The sequence below is a fragment of the Convolutriloba macropyga genome, chromosome 15 (genome assembly GCF_964194025.1).
Source record: "Convolutriloba macropyga chromosome 15, txConMacr16.3, whole genome shotgun sequence".
NCBI lineage: Eukaryota > Metazoa > Xenacoelomorpha > Acoela > Convolutidae > Convolutriloba > Convolutriloba macropyga.
This window is the reverse complement of record NC_134482.1, coordinates 44,633,611-44,656,764: the sequence shown is the minus strand read 5'-3', so window position 1 is coordinate 44,656,764 and position 23,154 is coordinate 44,633,611. Positions and strand designations below refer to the sequence as shown.

Here is a 23,154-nt window from a genome sequence, read left to right as displayed (position 1 = left end):
GCTCTTTTTGATACCATAGCGTGACTAAAATCATTGATAAAATGTAACTACAATTTCTCATTGACAAAAGAAAATTTGCAGCAGTTAAATAAATCAGTTTTGAGATTTTCGACATCCCTTTTGAGATTTTCGAGTTTTTGTTTTTGAGATTTGAAATTTTCGACAAAAGAAACTAAATTTCGTGAGATCTTTGTGTATACTGTTCATTTCCGTTTAAACTTGTTTATACACCAATTTATCCCCTCACTTTAAAAAACTGCCGAAAAAAACTCGGGCTTCAAACTTATTCACTTCCGCTCTTTTTGCTATCGCAGCGTGACTAGAATCATTGATAAAATGTAACTACAATTTCTCATTGACAAAAGAAAATTTGCAGCAGTTAAATAAATCAGTTTTGAGATTTTCGACATCCCTTTTGAGATTTTCGAGTTTTTTTTTGAGATTTGAAATTTTCGACAAAAGGAACTAAATTTCGTGAGATCTTTGTGTATACTGTTCATTTGCATTTGAACTTGTTTACACACCAATTTATCCCCTCACTTTAAAAAACTGCCGAAAAAAACTCGGGCTTCAAACTTATTCACTTCCGCTCTTTTTGCTATCGCAGCGTGACTAGAATCATTGATAAAATGTAACTACAATTTCTCATTGACAAAAGAAAATTTGAAGCAGTTAAACAAATCAGTTTTGAGATTTTCCACATCCCTTTTGAGATTTTCGGGTTTTTGAGACTTGAAATTTTCGATAAAAGCAACTAAATTTGGTGAGATCTTTGTGTATACTGTTCATTTCCGTTCAAACTTGTTTACACACCAATTTATCCCCTCACTTTAAAAAACTGCCGAAAAAACTCGGGCTTCAAACTTATTCACTTCCGCTCTTTTTGCTATCGCAGCGTGACTAGAATCATTGATAAAATGTAACTACAAATTCTAATTGACAAAAGAAAATTTGAAGCAGTTAAACAAATCAGTTTTGAGATTTTCGACATCCCTTTTGAGATTTTCGAGTTTTTGTTTTTGAGATTTGAAATTTTCGACAAAAGGAACTAAATTTCGTGAGATCTTTGTGTATACTGTTCAATTCCGTTTAAACTTTTTTATACACCAATTTATCCCCTCACTTTAAAAAACTGCCGAAAAAAACTCGGGCTTCAAACTTATCCACTTCTGCTCTTTTTGCTACCGCAGCGTGACTAGAATCATTGATAAAATGTAAATACAATTTCTCATTGACAGAAGAAAATTTGAAGCAGTTAAACAAATCAGTTTTGAGATTTTCGACATCCCTTTTGAGATTTTCGGGTTTTTGAGACTTGAAATTTTCGACAAAAGCAACTAAATTTGGTGAGATCTTTGTGTATACTGTTCATTTCCGTTTAAACTTGTTTACACACCAATTTATCCCCTCACTTTAAAAAACTGCCGAAAAAACTCGGGCTTCAAACTTATTCACATCCGCTCTTTTTGCTATCGCAGCGTGACTAGAATCATTGATAAAATGTAACTACAATTTCTCATTGACAAAAGAAAATTTGCAGCAGTTAAATAAATCAGTTTTGAGATTTTCGACATCCCTTTTGAGATTTTCGAGTTTTTGTTTTTGAGATTTGAAATTTTCGACAAAAGGAACTAAATTTCGTGAGATCTTTGTGTATACTGTTCATTTCCGTTTAAACTTGTTTATACACCAATTTGTCCCCTCAATTTAAAAAACTGCCGAAAAAAACTCGGGCTTCAAACTTATTCACTTCCGCTCTTTTTGCTATCGCAGCGTGACTAGAATCATTGATTAAATAAAACTACAATTTCTCATTGACAAAAGAAAATTTGAAGCAGTTAAACAAATCAGTTTTGAGATTTTCGACATCCTTTTTGAGATTTTCGGGTTTTTGAGACCTGAAACTTTCGACAAAAGCAACTAAATTTGGTGAGATCTTTGTGTATACTGTTCATTTCCGTTTAAACTTGTTTACACACCAATTTATCCCCTCACTTTAAAAAACTGCCAAAAAAACTCGGGCTTCAAACTTATTCACTTCCGCTCTTTTTGCTACCGCAGCGTGACTAGAATCATTGATAAAATGTAACTACAATTTCTCATTGACAAAAGAAAATTTGAAGCAGTTAAACAAATCAGTTTTGAGATTTTCGACATCCCTTTTGAGATATTCGAGTTTTTGAGATTTGAAAATTTCGACAAAAGCAACCAAATTTGGCGATATCTTTGTGTGTACTGTTGACTTCCGTTAAACGTTGCAGGTCAGATGAAAGCCAATCCAGAAGATTTTAAAGCCCAATTAGAGAAACGGAATCAATATGGTTGATCCCAAAAACACCCATCGAATGAAAAATTTACAACTAAACTGAAAAAAAAACAAATAGGAAACAAAGCAATTGAATTTTCTTGAACCCTTTCTGATTTTCAAACAAAAGCATTTTGCACAAGCGTATTCTTCAACAATCGTCATTCGTTCCGCTTTATCATTCCAGGTTTTCCGAAGTATTTTAACTTCCGGGTTAAATAATCAAGTTACAGAAGCTTCTTAAACATTTCGCATCGCAACGCAGAATAACGATCTGTTCACAAAAACTTAAAACTTATCTATGGAATTTCCGCCAAATACTGATGTATCAATTAAAAAGAATGAACTATCATTTATCTCGGCCATTTAGTCAATGATTCCTCTGCATCAGAAAAAACATAGCCGGCAAGTCCTGGCGTATATTTTCAAAGAAATTTCTTTGACTAAACAAAAAGTAGACCTAGAACAGACGATGAGTAAATTGGGAAAACCATTTCTTAAAAAATCAGATAAAAACAGAAAATCAATTTAAAAATACCGCATTTGAACAAAAACCATTAGCGAGAAATGGAAATTTGGTTCAAACAAAAACTAGGTCTAGAATGAACTATGAATGGATTGGAAAAACCATTTAGAAAAAAATCCGATCTAAAAAATCGAAAAAACAGTAAAAATCAGAGTGAAATTGCCGCATGTGAACGAAAAACCGCTACCGAGAAACCGAATTTTTGTTCAAACACCGTTTTCTCACTCTACTTTAAAATTAGAGCAAAAAAATTCACGCCGCAAAACCACTCGCTTTTTCGCTCCACTTCCTGTTTCGGCGTGACCAAAATCACTACTCCAATTTGACTTCAAAAACCATGAAAATGTGTGAACTCATCTTAAAAAAAGACAGCGCCCCAATACAATTCAAATTCTTTGAATTGTAAAAAAGCCAAGAGCACCGCAATATAGCTCCGCTCAGCTTACAGCTTCGCAGCTATAAAAAGTTAGGTGCTTCTCTGAAATTCAAATCACAAATTTTCAAGAAAAAGGTTGAGCCAAATTGTTTTGTTTTACCATTTTACATTCTTTGAGGTATTTTCAAGAAGAATTTTTTCGAATCAAGCTCGGATACAATAATGCCTTTTTATCATAAATGGAAATCTCTTTCAACGCCAATTGAAAAATGATTCCTAAAGGGATTAAAAAATACCTGGCGGTGAGTCGGATCAGTTCCTGTCCAATTTCGCGATTGCCAGTGTAAGTTCTTCCAAAATTTGAGATTTTCGAGTTTTTTTTTGAGATTTGAAATTTTCGACAAAAGGAACTAAATTTCGTGAGATCTTTGTGTATACTGTTCATTTGCATTTGAACTTGTTCATACACCAATTTATCCCCTCACTTTAAAAAACTGCCGAAAAAACTCGGGCTTCAAACTTATTCACTTCCGCTCTTTTTGCTATCGCAGCGTGACTAGAATCATTGATAAAATGTAACTACAATTTCTCATTGACAAAAGAAAATTTGAAGCAGTTAAACAAATCAGTTTTGAGATTTTCCACATCCCTTTTGAGATTTTCGGGTTTTTGAGACTTGAAATTTTCGATAAAAGCAACTAAATTTGGTGAGATCTTTGTGTATACTGTTCATTTCCGTTCAAACTTGTTTACACACCAATTTATCCCCTCACTTTAAAAAACTGCCGAAAAAACTCGGGCTTCAAACTTATTCACTTCCGCTCTTTTTGCTATCGCAGCGTGACTAGAATCATTGATAAAATGTAACTACAATTTCTCATTGACAAAAGAAAATTTGAAGCAGTTAAACAAATCAGTTTTGAGATTTTCGACATCCCTTTTGAGATTTTCGGGTTTTTGAGACTTGAAATTTTCGACAAAAGGAACTAAATTTCGTGAGATCTTTGTGTATACTGTTCAATTCCGTTTAAACTTTTTTATACACCAATTTATCCCCTCACTTTAAAAAACTGCCGAAAAAAACTCGGGCTTCAAACTTATCCACTTCTGCTCTTTTTGCTACCGCAGCGTGACTAGAATCATTGATAAAATGTAAATACAATTTCTCATTGACAGAAGAAAATTTGAAGCAGTTAAACAAATCAGTTTTGAGATTTTCGACATCCCTTTTGAGATTTTCGGGTTTTTGAGACTTGAAATTTTCGACAAAAGCAACTAAATTTGGTGAGATCTTTGTGTATACTGTTCATTTCCGTTTAAACTTGTTTACACACCAATTTATCCCCTCACTTTAAAAAACTGCCGAAAAAACTCGGGCTTCAAACTTATTCACATCCGCTCTTTTTGCTATCGCAGCGTGACTAGAATCATTGATAAAATGTAACTACAATTTCTCATTGACAAAAGAAAATTTGCAGCAGTTAAATAAATCAGTTTTGAGATTTTCGACATCCCTTTTGAGATTTTCGAGTTTTTGTTTTTGAGATTTGAAATTTTCGACAAAAGGAACTAAATTTCGTGAGATCTTTGTGTATACTGTTCATTTCCGTTTAAACTTGTTTATACACCAATTTGTCCCCTCAATTTAAAAAACTGCCGAAAAAAACTCGGGCTTCAAACTTATTCACTTCCGCTCTTTTTGCTATCGCAGCGTGACTAGAATCATTGATTAAATGTAACTACAATTTCTCATTGACAAAAGAAAATTTGAAGCAGTTAAACAAATCAGTTTTGAGATTTTCGACATCCCTTTTGAGATTTTCGGGTTTTTGAGACCTGAAACTTTCGACAAAAGCAACTAAATTTGGTGAGATCTTTGTGTATACTGTTCATTTCCGTTTAAACTTGTTTACACACCAATTTATCCCCTCACTTTAAAAAACTGCCAAAAAAACTCGGGCTTCAAACTTATTCACTTCCGCTCTTTTTGCTACCGCAGCGTGACTAGAATCATTGATAAAATGTAACTACAATTTCTCATTGACAGAAAAAAATTTGAAGCAGTTAAACAAATCAGTTTTGAGATTTTCGACATCCCTTTTGAGATATTCGAGTTTTTGATATTTGAAAATTTCGACAAAAGCAACCAAATTTGGCGATATCTTTGTGTGTACTGTTGACTTCCGTTAAACGTTGCAGGTCAGATGAAAGCCAATCCAGAAGATTTTAAAGCCCAATTAGAGAAACGGAATCAATATGGTTGATCCCAAAAACACCCATCGAATGAAAAATTTACAACTAAACTGAAAAAAAACAAATAGGAAACAAAGCAATTGAATTTTCTTGAACCCTTTCTGATTTTCAAACAAAAGCATTTTGCACAAGCGTATTCTTCAACAATCGTTATTCGTTCCGCTTTATCATTCCAGGTTTTCCGAAGTATTTTAACTTCCGGGTTAAATAATCAAGTTACAGAAGCTTCTTAAACATTTCGCATCGCAACGCAGAATAACGATCTGTTCACAAAAACTTAAAACTTATCTATGGAATTTCCGCCAAATACTGATGTATCAATTAAAAAGAATGAACTATCATTTATCTCGGCCATATAGTCAATGATTCCTCTGCATCAGAAAAAACATAGCCGGCAAGTCCTGGCGTATATTTTCAAAGAAATTTCTTTGACTAAACAAAAAGTAGACCTAGAACAGACGATGAGTAAATTGGGAAAACCATTTCTTAAAAAATCAGATAAAAACAGAAAATCAATTTAAAAATACCGCATGTGAACAAAAACCATTAGCGAGAAATGGAAATTTGGTTCAAACAAAAACTAGGTCTAGAATGAACTATGAATGGATTGGAAAAACCATTTAGAAAAAAATCCGATCTAACAAATCGAAAAAACAGTAAAAATCAGAGTGAAATTGCCGCATGTGAACGAAAAACCGCTACCGAGAAACCGAATTTTTGTTCAAACACCGTTTTCTCACTCTACTTTAAAATTAGAGCAAAAAAATTCACGCCGCAAAACCACTCGCTTTTTCGCTCCACTTCCTGTTTCGGCGTGACCAAAATCACTACTCCAATTTGACTTCAAAAACCATGAAAATGTGTGAACTCATCTTAAAAAAGACAGCGCCCCAATACAATTCAAATTCTTTGAATTGTAAAAAAGCCAAGAGCACCGCAATATAGCTCCGCTCAGCTTACAGCTTCGCAGCTATAAAAAGTTAGGTGCTTCTCTGAAATTCAAATCACAAATTTTCAAGAAAAAGGTTGAGCCAAATTGTTTTGTTTTACCATTTTACATTCTTTGAGGTATTTTCAAGAAGAATTTTTTCGAATCAAGCTCGGATACAATAATGCCTTTTTATCATAAATGGAAATCTCTTTCAACGCCAATTGAAAAATGATTCCTAAAGGGATTAAAAAATACCTGGCGGTGAGTCGGATCAGTTCCTGTCCAATTTCGCGATTGCCAGTGTAAGTTCTTCCAAAATTATCCGCCATCTTTCCCAGTGTATTGTAGAATGTCTTGAGGGAAGTCTGTGTCTTTTCCAGCTTGTCTGCGGCATCTTTAGCCTGTAAAAGTTGCGGGCTCGTTCTCATTATAGCACCCTGCCTTGGTGGTCATATAGCGTATACCCACCTCCCCTCCCCATCACATAAATAACAGACTATAATGGGGGGTATAATTTGGAAGGGTGTATGAGGTACTATGGGGTGGGTAGCATGTTTGAGTCCACCAAAGCAAAAATCCGGATCTATTCTGTTTCGCCCCCCAATGCTTTTTATGGCCCCCAATTAGAAATTATATGTTGTTATATAGCATGTTACTATGTTAAAAAAATAGCACGTGCGCCTCGGGGGTGTAAAATTATAAACCCACTAAGCGGGGGGGGCAAAAAAACAGAATAGATCAGAAAAAAAGTTGCCTGGGGATTTAGCAGCAGGATCTATTCTGTTCCCCCCCCCCCAGTGTTTTTTATGACCCCCAATTAGAAATTATATGTTGTTATATAGCACGTTACTATGTTAAAAAAATAGCACGTGCGCCTGGGGATTATAAAAGATTTATGCTCACAAAGCTGAGGGGGGGGGGGGGGGGGGCAAAACAGAATAGATCCACAAATGCTATAGAAATTATGTAGTTCTCAAACTAATTTTAGCTAAGTTTTAAAGAGCTCTCAAGCCCACATAAACAGGTAGATCAACACCACTTAAATACATATTCATTAACAAAATCCTGCCATTAACCAACTTTTCAACATAACTCTCTTCTAAATGTAAATTGTAGTCTCAATTTTGAGGACCAAATTGTAAACATAGTTTGAGCAGCGCTTTTTTGTATTAATGTCAGCAAGCTTGTGACTTCTAAAACTGTTTACTGGGAAAAAATTAAATGTATTTCAGCGATGACGTCTGATCAGTCGCAGAGATATTTTCAGTGAAAATTTGAGCGATATTTACTACAGTTTTTTAAATATTTTGTCATCAAAACTTTGCAAAACTGCTAGGTGCTAACTTACTTTGACGTTCAGCGCATTGAATATATCAATTAATCAAGAGAGTTAAAAGTTACCTGTGCAATCAACTCTTTTGACAGTTGTCGTGTCTCGTCTCTCTGACTGACAATAATGTCTGTGTTGTGCAGAAAGTGTTGTGATTCCCTCCTTGCTATCTCCACCGGACCAACGTCGCTCTCGTTAGAACACCTGTAAACCAAAGCCAACATTAATATGATTTTGTTCAACGGCGCAATTACCACTACAGTCGATCAAATTCAATGTTTTGTTTGTATATTTCCTTGTAACTGATATGCACCAGAAAGGGCAAAAACACGATAATACCCCATTTCCAGCAAGTGGAACAACAAAACATCAATCCCACCCTCACAATGTTATGAATCGGAAAGCCCCTAATGTGACCACTTATAACGCTGTTCAAAGTATCATCAGCGCAAAGCATTAAATCGCTTAACTTGGTTCCGAGAACAAAAGTTTCCCGCATGCGGGGAGGGTTACAGATTCATTAAAGACAGTTGTGTTGGCAGAAAAAGTTCAAGCTGGTTCAAGTTGGTCTCTTTAGAAGCTTCGCTTTTTCATTTCAAAACTATCCCTGAAATATCCTGCAGATGAAATCCTGACAAACAGCAGCAAAGAATCTAGATCCAATTAGTAGAGTGCGTAATAATTTCGAATCAGTTCTGAGTCAGAATTTTAAGCCTTCGTCAATTTTGATGTATATCAACAAACGGACACTGAGTTGATTCACGCAATGCTGCATCAATACTTACTTGAAACAAATGCTTAACGACTAATAATAAATTGTTTACTGATCTGTTTATTACGAAGGAACATCTAAATAATGCAAATATTTTATTTTAATATTTCAAATACGCGTGAGGGGACACCATCAACCCCTATGGATAGTTTTCAACTGCCTTTGTGGGACGATAGATGACCTTAGAGTTCTAATTATGTTTTTCTAATATTTAACCATTAATTACGTGAATGTTGATTACTAAAACATTGTTTCATTAGCATATTTAAGCGGTCCAATTACAAAGGATCTTCATGCCATGTCTGTGGTTACCTGGGAAACATGAGACGCGGTAACGATGCAGGACACGGAACAAATGTAGTAGAATTGGCCGAAGTGGGAACAGCAGTCAAGGGAAGGGTGGAATTGTTAATCGCAACAGGAGGAGCCGATACCTTCCGGGACGTCTGGGACGATACCCCTACAAGGTTCTGGCTGGACTTGTTATGTACGTTGTTGACCAGAATCGACTGGACTCTACTCTGGTTCTGCTGGGCCTGCCGGTCAAACTCTGCCGTGCTACTCACTTTTCTGAAAGATCAAAATAAATCAAAATTGAAGAAATAACTCCTTAAATCTTTCCCAAATTTGCGGATAGATTTGATGTCTCAATTAAGTGGGTGAACACTTCAAGTTGCTATGCGTTTTTTATTCATTTTTGAGGAAAAATAACCTGTAAAAATATATCGTTAGAATACATAAATTTTATCAGAGGCTTAACAGGTTTATAAGTCGGTACTGTTTCAAAACGCCAACTGCTACTCAGATAGCGTTTTCTGTTTTGGTCGCACCCGAAGATAAACAATTGTTTTATGATGTTGATTTATTATTATTGATCATAAGTGAGAAAATGTTGTTAATGGTCTCATCATATCTGTCACAAATTGATAAATGAAAACATATTCGACGACAAATGTCGGAAGAATTGCTCTCGAACAATCAAAACGGCCAGGCAAAACGGCCAAGCAAAAATTTTTGCACAAAAAAAGACGCACGCGTTTGCATTAATCGCTTCAAACTTCGATCGAGAGTTTTAAAGAGTTCTCAGATACAATATCAGAGTCATATAAAAAGTTATGATTCCTAAGACCACTAAGAAATTTAAGTTTATCTCAAACAACGTGAATTTCGTTTTGGATGATACAAAGCTAAGATAAACTACTCTCAGATACCATATCACAAGATCATGGATCTCTATACCGCCATCCAGGATCTCAAACACGACTGAAAACTACAAGACAAAAATTGAATCACAAAATTAAGATCTGCTTTATTTCCCAGTGAAATCGTTTATATTCAATTTAATTTGCAACAAATTCTAATTAATAATCTTTGCAAACATGTAAAAGTGGTACTCAGCATTTATTACCATATAAAGGAACTGAAAATGTTGCTCGTATGTGTTATGAAAGGGAAAAAATAAAGTACGAGCTATACGTGGAATCAGCCAATTAAGAGATAATTCAAAAAGCCATTTTGGTAAGTAGAATTCTATGTCCCTAAATGTGCCAAAAATACATAGCAACGGTCTGTAATTTGACATAATATCGATAATATAATAACAAATTATAATATCAATCCTACTGCACTTTAACTTACCAGAAAGTTTAAGACAGAAAAATGCGTTAAAAGAACATCTACAGATTTCATGTTAAATAAGCGATGAATAACTTATTCACTAACGCTTATAAAAGGCAAAGACATATAGCTTCGAGTGAAACACGATGATTAAAGAATTTTCAAAATACTACCAGAAAATATATTTTTCTGATTCACCAGATATATAAAAATATTTTACATAACTAGGGCGGTGCGTGAAATATAGGCAAATCAAGCTTAGAGCAACACAAACAAATTTAATATGAGAGCATGAAAAGCAAAACAATAAAAATCCGCGTCTCTGAAAGTATGTGACACAAACGCAGAATACATGAAACAAATTTATTCAAATAAAAACGGATCTCGTAATCGATATGCGCAGAAAAATGCGTCAGCTTTCTTTGCAAAAACCAAAAAATAAGAATCAATTTTTGAAATAAAAACTATAAAAATTTACTCGTGGAGAACTCTCAAATGATATAATGAAAGATAATTCTAGACAACTTCAATGGCTATAATCCGACGAAGGAAAAATTCATCATTCTGGACTAAATTTTATGCATGAAATTGAAAAGGAACAGAAAAAAATTTCTTTCTATTTAACCAGCTGGCGCAGGTAAAAAGAAGTCTGTATGAACAAATTTAAGCACGTTTTGCACCGATAATTGTTCGTATAGTGTGTTAAGAGGTGGAAATAGGCATTAGAAATTATATGCCATTATAGCGGTGTAACCATCAACGAGTTTTGTATCGGGAAGGAAAATGAAGTTCCCACTTAAAACTAAAAAATATGGGATAACCTGAATCAATATAGCACCCACGGAAGCTTGTCAATCACACCCAGGCGTATAAATACCTCGAGAGAGACATAACGTCTGTTCAAAATACAATTTGCTTCAATTTAACTTAATAGAAGTTATCAAAACCATAAGATCGCAATGTAGTTTCAAATATCTCTCTAAACATCATAAGGTTACAAAACTGAGCAGATACATTTCTTGATTGACAAAAGATATCAATCTATAATTCGTTATTACAAGAAGCCCACAAATTTCTATCACCGCTAGCAATGTTATATCATCCATATTAACAACTGCTAGTTATGGTTAATAACTAGTTAGATCTGTTATTCCAAATCTGCCCTCGCAACTAATAAAAGATTCACGCACCTTAGGGCGTTTGATAAGAATTAGGGAGTTGTTTGAACGGGCAATCCTGAATCGAATATCAAATATGAACATCTTCTTTGAAGCAATTGTAAGCCACTTTTGGGAGACATTTGGGCTTAGCGTACGTGCGTGAAATAATTTTGAGAGGCAACCTATGGTCAAATTAATGAGAGGCAAAGAACGTGATTACGTGATCAGCAATACGTATATAACAATAGATAGGAAAACAGCCAAAGATGCTAAACAAATTAACATATTTAAGGTTGAATTTGCACATATTTTTCAGCCCACTACTAACAGTGATTCAAATTCAATACAAAAATTGTGAATAGTAGTTTGTTCGCTTTGTCACAACCAAAAAATTATTTATGAAAATCTGAGAGCGCAATTACCATTACTGTTTTCAAAAAATGGGGGGGGGGTGATTTCTGTGGTTGATAGCTTAGTGGGCGAACGGGTCAAGCTCAAAAAAGAAATAATTAATGGCCATCGACTGAAAGACGGCCATGAACTTCAGCCTTCCAAAAAATAATTCAGACAAACAAATTGGAATACTAGCAACCGCTGAGAAAAAGCAAAAAGGTTTAATTTCTAAAGGAATACCAAAACAAGAATTCAATATCTGAGTGCTCAGGGGAGAAATTTGACGAGTACAAAGACGGGCACACCAGTGAAAAATAAAAATAATCAGGAAGTTGTTCATGCTGGAGTCCACGATAATTTGAGCAGTCTGGGTGAACACGACCAATCTCACCCTTCGATTAACTTGCATAGGCTGTTAAAAGCTGGGACTACCCATCACAGCTAGAGTATAATTATAAAACTATATAATTATAGATGGAACCCAACGACGGGGTTAAAGGAGTTCCAGAGAAAACAAACAAACTGAAACCTATTCGATAAACCTGAGCAGTTTTTAAATTGACTCGAAAAAGCAAAAAAACATCGATAATTTGCGGACTAAACAAACAAAAATTGAGAACAAATTGAACAATTGATCATGATAACTTTCAATTATGGTTCAAATTTCATGTTTCTAGCTAAAGCGATTTAAAAAAAACGTTAGAACCGGATCTCGCTATTTCAAACGTAATTTTTTGCAATTCGTCCTTATCTTTCCATGCATTGATTTCATTTCTTATTGGGTCCTGTGATCTGCTATGGTCGCAAAATTATTATTGTACTCGCCACTTATTTGGTGAGACAACAACACAAATTCGGATCTGTTGTTGCTTCAGAAGCGTAAACTAAAAATACAGTTCTCGTCCAGCTGGCAACAATAATTTCAATGAGCGCGCATTTCTGCATGACTGCCTACAATCTAGCGTATATCTCACTCAGTCTTTGAACACTGATTGATTACTTCAGGGAACAGTAAAAAAAAATGTCACGACAAAGAGTAACTAATACACATCTTTTTTACTGGACATTACACAGTATTTCCTCATAGATGGTTTTTCCCTTTAGAATCTAATCGAGCTTAACAATTGAGTGGCTATACTGCATGCTTAGTCCAGACAACACAAGCTCTGCATGCCCTGGTTCTAAGGAGAATTCAGACACACAATTCCACAACGAGCTATGTCCCCTGCTGTGTAACGCACCTATGCTCTGGTCTTCAGGGCTTGCAATTTGTTCCTCTAAAGGTCTCATGAGACCTAAGTATCTGGCCAAAGCGGAGGTTCACGACAATGAGAGAAACCTATGGCAATAACTGCAGCATTACAAACACCCAAAAACTAAACTAAAAACATAGCCCAAAACTGTCGAATGAATTGCTCTAAAAAATCGGTCGTTGTTGGGAGGGTCCAAACAGTCTTCAGCACGGGCACTACCCAATTTGATTAAATTTTAAATGCTTTTATTACAGCTAATTTTACGACAAATTTTCGATTGCAAAAAAATGAACAATTTTGGCGCATTTTCTGCAAGACTTTTGGAAGTACGCTGTCACCAACTAAGTTATGCTGCTTTAAATTCTGAATGAGAGCAATTTAACACCCAAAACTGGCGAAGTCAAGGTTGGAAAAGTTGCTTGAAAAAAGATCAGACAAAAACGGGACAGATTTTAAAATGGGCAAAACTAAAAATTGCATAAAAATGACTAAAATATTTGCTCCAAACTCTAGAGAAATTACTGATACTTAGCTAATGAAAATTACTAAATATAAAGTGAAAATGGCAAACAAACATTAATTTTTGCCATTTTGTTTTTCAAAAACTGTATATCGGTTGATCAAAATTGATTGCAAGAAGAACCTACCCCAATATCTCAATGCGTTTGGAAAAAGAAACAAAAAAGGGCGGTCTTTAGGTAAAATTTATAATATTAAAGTGAAACTTACGGTTTTTCTTTCCAGCTACATCGCATTTTGGACACTAATTAAGATCCAGGATCCAGCAAATTAAATTGAATTTCAACAAATTGATATGATTTTCAAGGTCAGCTTGAAGGTTAACAAGACCAAAGTTTCCTCAAATTTTAAACCAATATGATATCGGAAGCTCGATAGCGCGTATTTAATAATCGTAATTAGCTATTTACTTTCATTTTAAGACGCCACAGATTTTCAGCAGTTTCCGTTCTTAAATTTAGATTCAACTTTGATATAAATTTGATATTAAACGCACCGATTAGATTGAAGAGATAGACGCTCGCTTGCGTTTAATAACATTTTCCGCTCGAATGACCAATATTGCGTGAACAAATGTCCCTCAATTTACGACCTCTCAACACCGGATCAAATAGCCAAAAATAACCAGAATTAACCTTTCGTGGACCTCAAGCAGACGGCGTGGTCAAAAGAACCAACGATTATAAAAATTAAATGAGATATAAAAGATCTGCACAAAACTGCATGCAAATACAAAAGAGCTGAGTAACTTACCATAATAATTATACAGACGACAGTGAATCAAACTTAATTTTACCACCAAATAAAGAAGCCATAAAAACAAACAACCAAAGATGATGCAAGTTAAACTTTCACACCATTCAAAAAAAATTCAAGGGCACTTCAAGCTCTGTTCACATCATATCGTGGGACAAATATTTTGCACTCTAGTAGCCACTCATCGCATGATAGATCGAGAGAAAAATCAACAGTCTCTAACTTACAGTGGCCAAACTTTCACGGGGTAAGTTCAGCAAAGAGGCTTCAGTTAAGTCATTAGAGGTTATTATAGAGCACTATAAGATTTTAGTGGGTGAATTAAACCATTGTCGGCGCAGTTTTCACTTGACTTTTAGTAGGAAACTGCCCCTCAAATTGAGTTCACAAAACAAATTAGATTAAAAGGTAAAAACTGAAGGACGTATAGAAGACACACACAGTACTTGCTTCAAACTTCATTCGAGAGCAATTAAGAATTAATTATTTTTGGAAGACGGTCAAAATTTATTTTGCAAAGTTGGCAGTGTATGGAAAAAATTCCAGGAATTCCAGGAAAAAATTTTTAAAATATAACCCACTCTTCGAAGGAATGAGCACTCCTAAAATATGAGGGGCCCTCAATCAAACAAGGCTGAACAAATAGAGCTAATACGGAAAAGGTGAACAAAGAACAATTGCACCCAACGATAGGGCAAAAATTTAAAAGATTAATTTTTCAAGAGGTCATGATGATTGTTTTCTTCAGGTTTAAATACACTTTTCTGCTGTGGAGTTTATATAGATCAACAACTGAGTGAAGCTCTCAAAAAAAACCCCTGAGCCTGATTTCAAGCGTCTAGAACAAATCCAAGATTCCCGATGACCACTCATGAAACAAATTTTGTTTTTTTTTTTTCAAATAAATGAAACAACAAAAAAGACTGGTGAGAATACGTATATTTCATTATTAATCTTTCAATTAAAAAAATTCCACAAAGCAGAACAAAATTTTCATTTCGCTCAATTTCGTGATATCAACACTCACTGAAGACATGAACACTCGCACAACTATATAACATTTAACAATTTTTTTAAATCAAAAAGCTTGAATTAACAATTAACTCGGTTGCCATGACTAGGTTTATCAAACAGCAGATCACCAGTTTAATGAATCTCAACAGTTCACTTCAGTTTTCCAGATATGAAATATATGTTTCTATTCGCCCCACTTTGGTCAGGTAAGAATAAAAACACCTAAAAGCATATAACTGAATAAACGTTCATAAAAATATGTGCAAACTTTATTTCTGACCAATTAACAATTTCATCCACATTTCGACAAGCGAATGGTCCTTATTACCACCCTGTCTTAGTCAGATAACATTATCAAAAATAAAAAAAAATTGTTTTGTAGTCAACAATATCACGAGTTGATCACTCATTTACACAACACAATCATTTGACTACAGAAAAACAACTATTGGCCCAAAGAGATACTTTCTCAAAAGTATCTGAAGAATAGATAAAGTTAGAGCTTTTACTTAATAGACACTTGAAATTATTGTTCCGACCCTCTTGAGGGGGGAGGAACTATATACTCAAATTGGTTTTTTTTTGTTCAGACAATTTTGACCTGTCGATATATTCATCGTACAGAGTTGTTAGTGATATCATTAAAAAGCCCCTCCAGCGTAGAATATGGAATTAAAGATTTTTTTTTTGAATTTCGTATTTTGCAGGGAGTTATCGATAGTTTCAATTTTTGCTAAAAATTGTAAAAATTGTAAATTGTATTTGTCAATTTTGCTAAAAATTGTAAAAAAATGTTGAAAATAGCAAAGTTAATTTCTTTTTTAGAGACAGAAAAAGTAGTATAGACATTTTTCATTTAATTTTTCTGGCTAAAATTTCGGCTAAAAATTTCAAAATTCAGCCTTTTTCATCAAAAATTGTCCCAAATAAGCTTCTTTAGTCCACTTTGATTAAATTTGCCCGAAGTATCCACCCCAAAGACAACAAACACAATCCATGTAAACTACAAAGACAGCGGCAGCTAGTTTCATTTCCACTTCCATTGAGGGTCGACTAGAATCAAAATTTTGCCATTTTTTGCCATTTTTACTCAAAAGCGCAGCATTTATTTTTAATTTTTAACTAAAAAAATATCTAGATCTAAAGTATTCGAAAAAATTGAGTGCTCTAAATGGACAAACAGCAGTAGCGGGGTTGGTTTTGGTGCAATATTGGACTGTTACAATCGATGAATAATTCGGATTGTAATCAGTCGGTCTTTTTTAAAAAAAATTTAAGAGCTTTTTATGTTAATTAAAGAACAGAACAATTCACATCAAAGCTCGCAGTTAATAGGTCCAAATGGCTTTCTTAGCAGTTTCAAATTATAGTATCGATTATCTTTACTCGAAAGACTTTGATCGTTTTGACTGTTCAAAAAGTTTGCTTTTTGAATGAACAATTGTTTATTGAACCTTGCCACGATTTTTCTCTTAATTTGGTCAACTTATAGCTTAGTGTCAGCAAAGAAAGAATGGTAATTCATCCTCTTCTTTTTACTGAATTAAATTTTATTTTTTGCGGTTTTACGCGTTAAGTTATGCTTTTCTGGCTTATCATTTTTTTTAATCTTTAGGTATTGGCCAATTTTTCTCGTTTTTTCACATTATCACATTATTGACAGTTCAAATATTGCATTATTGGCGTTCTAAAAAAGGCAAAATTGAACATAAAGTCTTGAAAGGCATATTATATGGTTTTAACGGCTTCGACACCCTTTCTCGCATAATTTAAATTGATTTTTTAAAATAGTCTTTAATTGTAGTTTTTACTTTGTCTTTTTAGTCGCATGAAATTACGTGGATAATGACATGTCTCATTGGCATTTCATGAAGGAATAAATGAGCTTTTGTTCTGGTTTGATTAGATAGCTGATTGCTTTGTTGACTTTGAAAACAATTGTTTTCAAAAATAAAACAACTCTTTTTAACGTTCTTTAACTTCTCGTTCTACTTAATTGTTCCATTTTAAAGCTAATGGCTTTCATGAATTTGAAAATAATTGTTTTAAAAAAAAACAAGTGCTAATTAATTTTGCCCTTTTTCTCCTTCTTACTTGTTACTCATTATCCTTAACGAGAAGGCCGATACAACATTTTTGGCGTTCGAGTAAGGCTCAATTGGACATATTTTGAGCCGCCAAATATGGCTTTACGGCTTCGACAACGTTTTCTCGCAAGTTTTAATTGAATTTTTTGTTGTTCATTTTGTAGCCGCTTAAAAAATTGATTATTGACAGGTCTTAATTCCCTTCGGGGGCGGGTGTAGAGGCGTGCGTGATCATAAAAATATTAGATGTTTTCAATTGCCATCTAATGGTTTTCCATACTTTGAAATTCATTGTTTTTATAAATTTAGGCTAGTTTGTTTTTCTGTTCTCTTTTGTCTTATTGTTACCGACCTTTTTTATTGAGTGGTCCCATATCTTTTTTAGTGAAATACAAGTTATTTTGTTTAGTTTCACCTTTATCCGACGCTATTTTGAGCTTGATGGTATGTTTTTTTTAAAATGGACAAAGTTTTGGATGCAATTCATGTTTGTTGTTATTGTTGTTTGATTTTGTTGTTAGTCTGGTTTAAAAATAGTTTGAAAATTTTGATAAAAGATTCGAAGAGACGCCCTAAGATTTGAAAGCTCATTTCAGACTTCGAATGCTGCGCAACAAAACAGTGTGAGACCCCGATTCACCCGCCATACAACTTTTTTTTGAATTCGTACAAGGTCAGATATGCTTTGCATGATTTCTTGTATTCGTGCAAGGATCATAGAAAACTTGTTAACTATTTTCTTTGACTTCATTTAAGTCAGATATGGAAAATTGGATTTCATTCAAGGATCATATATGATTTCTTTGGTTTCATAGAAGGATCGTATGAAAAAATCAAGTATGGACAGTATGAAATCATATATGATCCTTGTATGAAATCAAAGAAACTTCAATCCGGGATGTTTAGATTAGATCGAAATTCGTTTTCATCAAATAAAAAATGTGAACCACGAATTAAAGTTCAGAAAGTTCAGAAAATGTGAAGCACGCATTAAAATAACAAAAAGTTCAACTTACGACCGGGGCAAACTCCTACTTCTGATACTCTTCATGTCGTTCAGAATTCCAGAATATTCAAGAAAAATTTTTAAAATCTTTAAAAACAATTCTGTTCAAGTAAGCGCGTCTTCAAGTCTTTATATATTTCAAAAGGCGTGTCGGAATAAGATCGAATAAGAGCAACAATTTTGGTTTCGTTAACTTTATTGTGCTAAAACCTTCAGGAAAACTCAAAACAATAATAACGAACAAACTTTGATGACAAAAGTAACCCTTTCCCCGTAAACCAAGGATATAGTAATAACTAATAATCAACAATATAAGAAAAAGCCTTAACTGTAAGTCACGGTCATTAAACAAACTTAAGACAACTTCAAATTAGTACTAATAAAGGTAGCAGCAAATTTCAAACAGAGGAACAATGGGTTAGTGTTTGAAGCCAAAGGATTCGTTCTAATTTACGGTTCACAAAAGTCGAAAAGATAAATCAATCAACAATAGCCCTGCCAAACAAAATGTCAATTGATCTATAGCCACATAATATTGACATTATATAAACTTTTTGGTAGTATAGTCACTATCTCAAATGATTGATGTGTAACAAAATGTGACATTGAAAGGGGGTCAAGATATAACAAAAGTTGTCAAGTTATAAACCGAAGCTAGTTATAACCCGAACTTGGTTATAAACCGAAAGTTAGTAGCAGAACTGGGTAAATTGGTTCAACTGTATCTGTGCACAGTTGTCTAGACCAACTTTTGATCAGAAACTGCGGCAGAAAAATAGTTAACGTTTGAAAAATGTTTAATTTCTATCAAACAATTTTGCAGAAAGCATGCGCTAAATTTTAGATGCAAAGTTTAAGCTTTTTCAATTAACTCTGACCACCAAAACAGCTTAATGCGTTTCTAGCGCGGTGCATTAACAGAGTTTAATTACGGCAAGAAAGTTTTGAGCAAACATTAACAAAAACAATCATAAACCACAAAAGTACACAAAATAGAAGCAAAACAAGCAGAACTCTTTCGTGTATTTCAGGTCAGGTTGTTGTAACTTGAAGAGAGGTTTGTACATGTTTAAGTGTGGTCTCCATGTAGAATGACAGAGCATGAGATTGCGAAAATATAAACAGCCGTGCAGGTAAATTATCGTAAATAATAGGAAATGGAGACGCAGTAATAATTGGAAAACATCGAGATATAAAAACAGAAATGAAAAGTAATTCCTAAATTCAGATCTACGCAACTGGAACATGGCTCTAAAATTTTTGCAAGAGATCATGTTCTTTTGTCTCCTCCAAGATTTTGAATCCCAGTAAGGTAAAACGATTAGGTTTATGTTTACCTCAGCTCAGACTGGATCGTTTTGTGCTTCTGATATTAATATGTTTCCTAGATACTAAATTGCACTAAACTCCAAAAAATCAGCACCAAAAACTTTAATTTTTTAAAAAATTTAAAGATAATGGTTCTTAGCAACAACTAATATATTAATATATTTGATTCCGCGCAATCATCGCGATACCATAAAAAGAAAAATTTGCTGGACTGGGACATGCATGTCTTATAATTGGCAATTATTTGCTACCAACGTTTTTGACAGCAATTAAAATGTGACTGAACTCTATAGCTAAAATTCATTGCTTACGCCTACTGCTAGATTTCTATTGCTTGAAATCGCTCCAAGCAATTACCCATAAAAAACTTAATATAACTTAATAAAAAAATTAATATGGTGCAAAATAAAATTTACGCAGTAACATTTGACACAATGTGAGGTTGAAAAATGGTTGACATCACTGCAAGACCAGGATTTTGACGAGCTTTCGAAATCTACCAGGCTGAAATAACTACAATCCGATAAGTATGAACATGCATTTATCCGGCTATTCGATAGCATAAAACCAAAAACTTATTCTATCTTCCCTCTCACCGCCTCTTGGATGGCATTCAACTTCCACGACCCCTCCCCTCCATCCAATGAACAACAGATTAGATCATGGAAAAAAAATGAAAGAACCTATTCAGCAATCAGTTCAGTTTATATGTAATGTATTACGATTATGTAATGGTTAAGTGTCTCTGCTTGAAGTCACTGAGAACTTCTGGCGTTTATAGAGAACCGCGAAGTGGTTCGAGATATTAGTCAGAATTTCGAAGTGACTTCTGCAGAGTCACTTAACCATGCTTAAAACACCAAACGCGCACATTTTAAAATGACGAAAGTCAACGAAATTCAACTTCTGGCTAAGTAGCAACTTCTGGCATTTTAACTTCTGGCACTGCAGACTTTCGGCATTTTAAAATCTGCACGTGAGTGTTTTAATTAAATAATCACATTCCGAATTAAGAATTGGTGGGCCAAAATTCACGCCAAAATTAGAGCGCCAACTTTTGTATATTCTATTCCAATATTATGAATCTCCAAAAATAGCGTGCAAAACAATCAAGCATGCAACAATGCAAAATATGCTAATTTTTAGCTTTATTTGAATGCGAAATTTAAACCAGTTCTCTTTCACCATTCTAAGCCAACCCCCCCCCCCCCCGCCTCATCTACTCTCATCAGTCTGCTTCCTTTTCCCTTTTCACCCTATACACCCCAAGGTCTTTCCCAATTTCAAGGGAGGCAGTAATAGCCACTGTCACTTGCGCACGTGAACACACAGTGTCTCTACTGGCAAAAGTGAACGAATGACAAGGCTAATTGGACGGCCTTTCAACCACTATTCACCCTCACAGCATAAGAAAAATACACTTAAACAGATCAAAAAATTGCTGATGGGATAAAAATCTGCAATTTGCGAAAATCTGCAAAATATGCCAATCACAAGTAAACTGTAAAACGAGAAACAAATTATGAAGTAGCGGAGAAAATTGGTACATATTCTGCCCCCCCCCCTCCCCATAGCGTGTTGTTTGTTTGCTCACTGTGATGGGGGTGGAGAGCGTTAAAAAAACTGATAGAAAATTGCTCGCATTGAAGAAGTGTTGAAACGCTCACTGACTGATCAGTGATTTAAATACCGATGTCAGATTTGCCGGAATAATATTTTGATCAGATTTCCTATATTGCGATGTCCGATAGGACGTTATAAATCGTAGATAAGTTATAATCCGAAGAGAAGTTATAAATAAATAAATGTGTTTCTGCGTAATCGCAGCGGAGCAGCATTAGGCTTTCAGTCTGCAGTGTATTGACAGCAGCCTGTTCTCAGCTATCCTGTCTCAATTATTCCCCACATCTCAGACGGTTCATTTGGTGAGCATGAATGCTTTTTTTGCTAACTATGGCCACTTTTTTATGCTTCTGAGACGTTCACGTGGCACCATTATTGCAGCCAACATTGGACAGGCTATGGTCAACCTGAAGCTACGGTTAAGTAAGAGCTCATCCTCACACAGAAAGCTTCACGGAGGCAGGGGATTGAACTCTCAATCATTGGCGTGTGAATCACACACCTTACCTCTCGGCTATCACGCCACATTTATCATCATAAATCGCAGGGTTATCTCAATATATCAGAACTTTGAAGACAAAATCAAAAACAAACTTCGAATTGAGTATCGATCGGAATTACAAGTCAAAACTGAAACAAAATTGCATTCCCATTATTCAACAAAAAATACCCTTAATTTCGATGAATTTGCCCCGCATCTCATTTGAAAATTACGTTTGAGTAACAAAGTCAAAATCATGAAAAATATTTCTTTTGCCAATCTAATTTCCAAATAGATAGTACAAATAAAAGCAAAAAAATGCATACAATAAGCTCCCATTTATAAAAACAACTTAATGGAAACTTATGATGAAAGTCCCCAACAACAACTTAATTTCATGTGAATGAAGTGTTTCAATGGTGCTGCCACATTAAGAATTTCACCATTAAGTATAATTTTTGGAATATTAATTCAAAAACATTCAGATTAAATTTAAAGTAATAAAATCGTGATTTTTCAAGGTCTTTATCGTAGATTACTTTTTGTTTCAGAAAATTACATCTCAAAAGTGCCTATAAGAAGAAGCACTATCATTGCAGATCTGTATAGATAAAACTTCCATAGGAGATGATACATTTTGACGGTTAAAAAAGACCTGATTAGAGCAGTTTTATTGCATGAGATCAAACTATTGAATCGCTCGATCTTGTAGCAAGATTCGGATCTATTCTGTTTCGCCACGCCCCAGTGTTTTTTACCCCCCCCCCCCCCCCGTTACAAATTATGTATTTTTATATAGCATGTTACTATGTAAAAAAAATAGCACGTGCGCCTGGGGGCGTAAAAAATATTAGCCCACTAAGCTTGGGGGGGGGGGGCAAACAGAATAGATCCCAAGATTCACAGCACCACAGTATAAACGAAAAAGTAGGCAAATGCAAGAAAGAAATTCTCAAAATACTTCTCGCTTAAACAGCCTGATCAAATTATTTTATAGGCTTGCTTGAATATTGTTTGCCGAATTGTTTCACATTCATTTTGTGTATATTTTGGTTCAATGTATTGAGTTAGTTATGAATTGGAAACCAAGCCACAGGCCCAGAAAACCCATTATTAACGAATATTGAAAAGCAGTAGTCTAAACTGCTTAATTTACATCAACGTACGTGGTTTTAAATTCCGATTTCACATCCAATCTGTTATTGATAACATTATTCGATAGTTTAGTTGTCGGAAAACTTTTTCTCATTTTATTAACAGACACAATCATCACGCAAATCTATTAAGGTCAACTAAGCTATTGAAAAACGATGAATAAAAGGTGTAGTAGTCGTACCAAATAGTAATGAGATAGCCTGCTGTAAAAAAAGTAGTAAAGAGATATCAAAAAAGTCAAAAGGCAAAGACAGCAGCGTAAATTTAT

General features: G+C 34.5%; 1 protein-coding gene across 5 annotated transcripts in view; it reads right to left on the bottom strand.

Annotated features, from left to right (window-relative positions):
- The window catches only part of LOC142354308 (uncharacterized), a 63,206-nt gene that overhangs the window by 11,324 nt on the left and 28,728 nt on the right, over nucleotides 1-23,154 (bottom strand). For 3 of the 5 annotated variants that reach the window (XM_075406572.1, XM_075406576.1, XM_075406575.1), the window contains 3 exons: nucleotides 8,806-9,063; nucleotides 7,793-7,925; nucleotides 6,647-6,792 (listed from right to left, as the gene is read on the bottom strand). In XM_075406572.1, coding sequence (XP_075262687.1) covers nucleotides 6,647-6,792; nucleotides 7,793-7,925; nucleotides 8,806-9,063 — 537 coding nt within the window. Of the gene's footprint in view, nucleotides 1-6,646; nucleotides 6,793-7,792; nucleotides 7,926-8,805; nucleotides 9,064-13,645; nucleotides 13,719-18,308; nucleotides 19,564-23,154 lie in introns of those variants that run through there. The other 2 variants (XM_075406573.1, XM_075406574.1) reach the window with 2 other exon arrangements.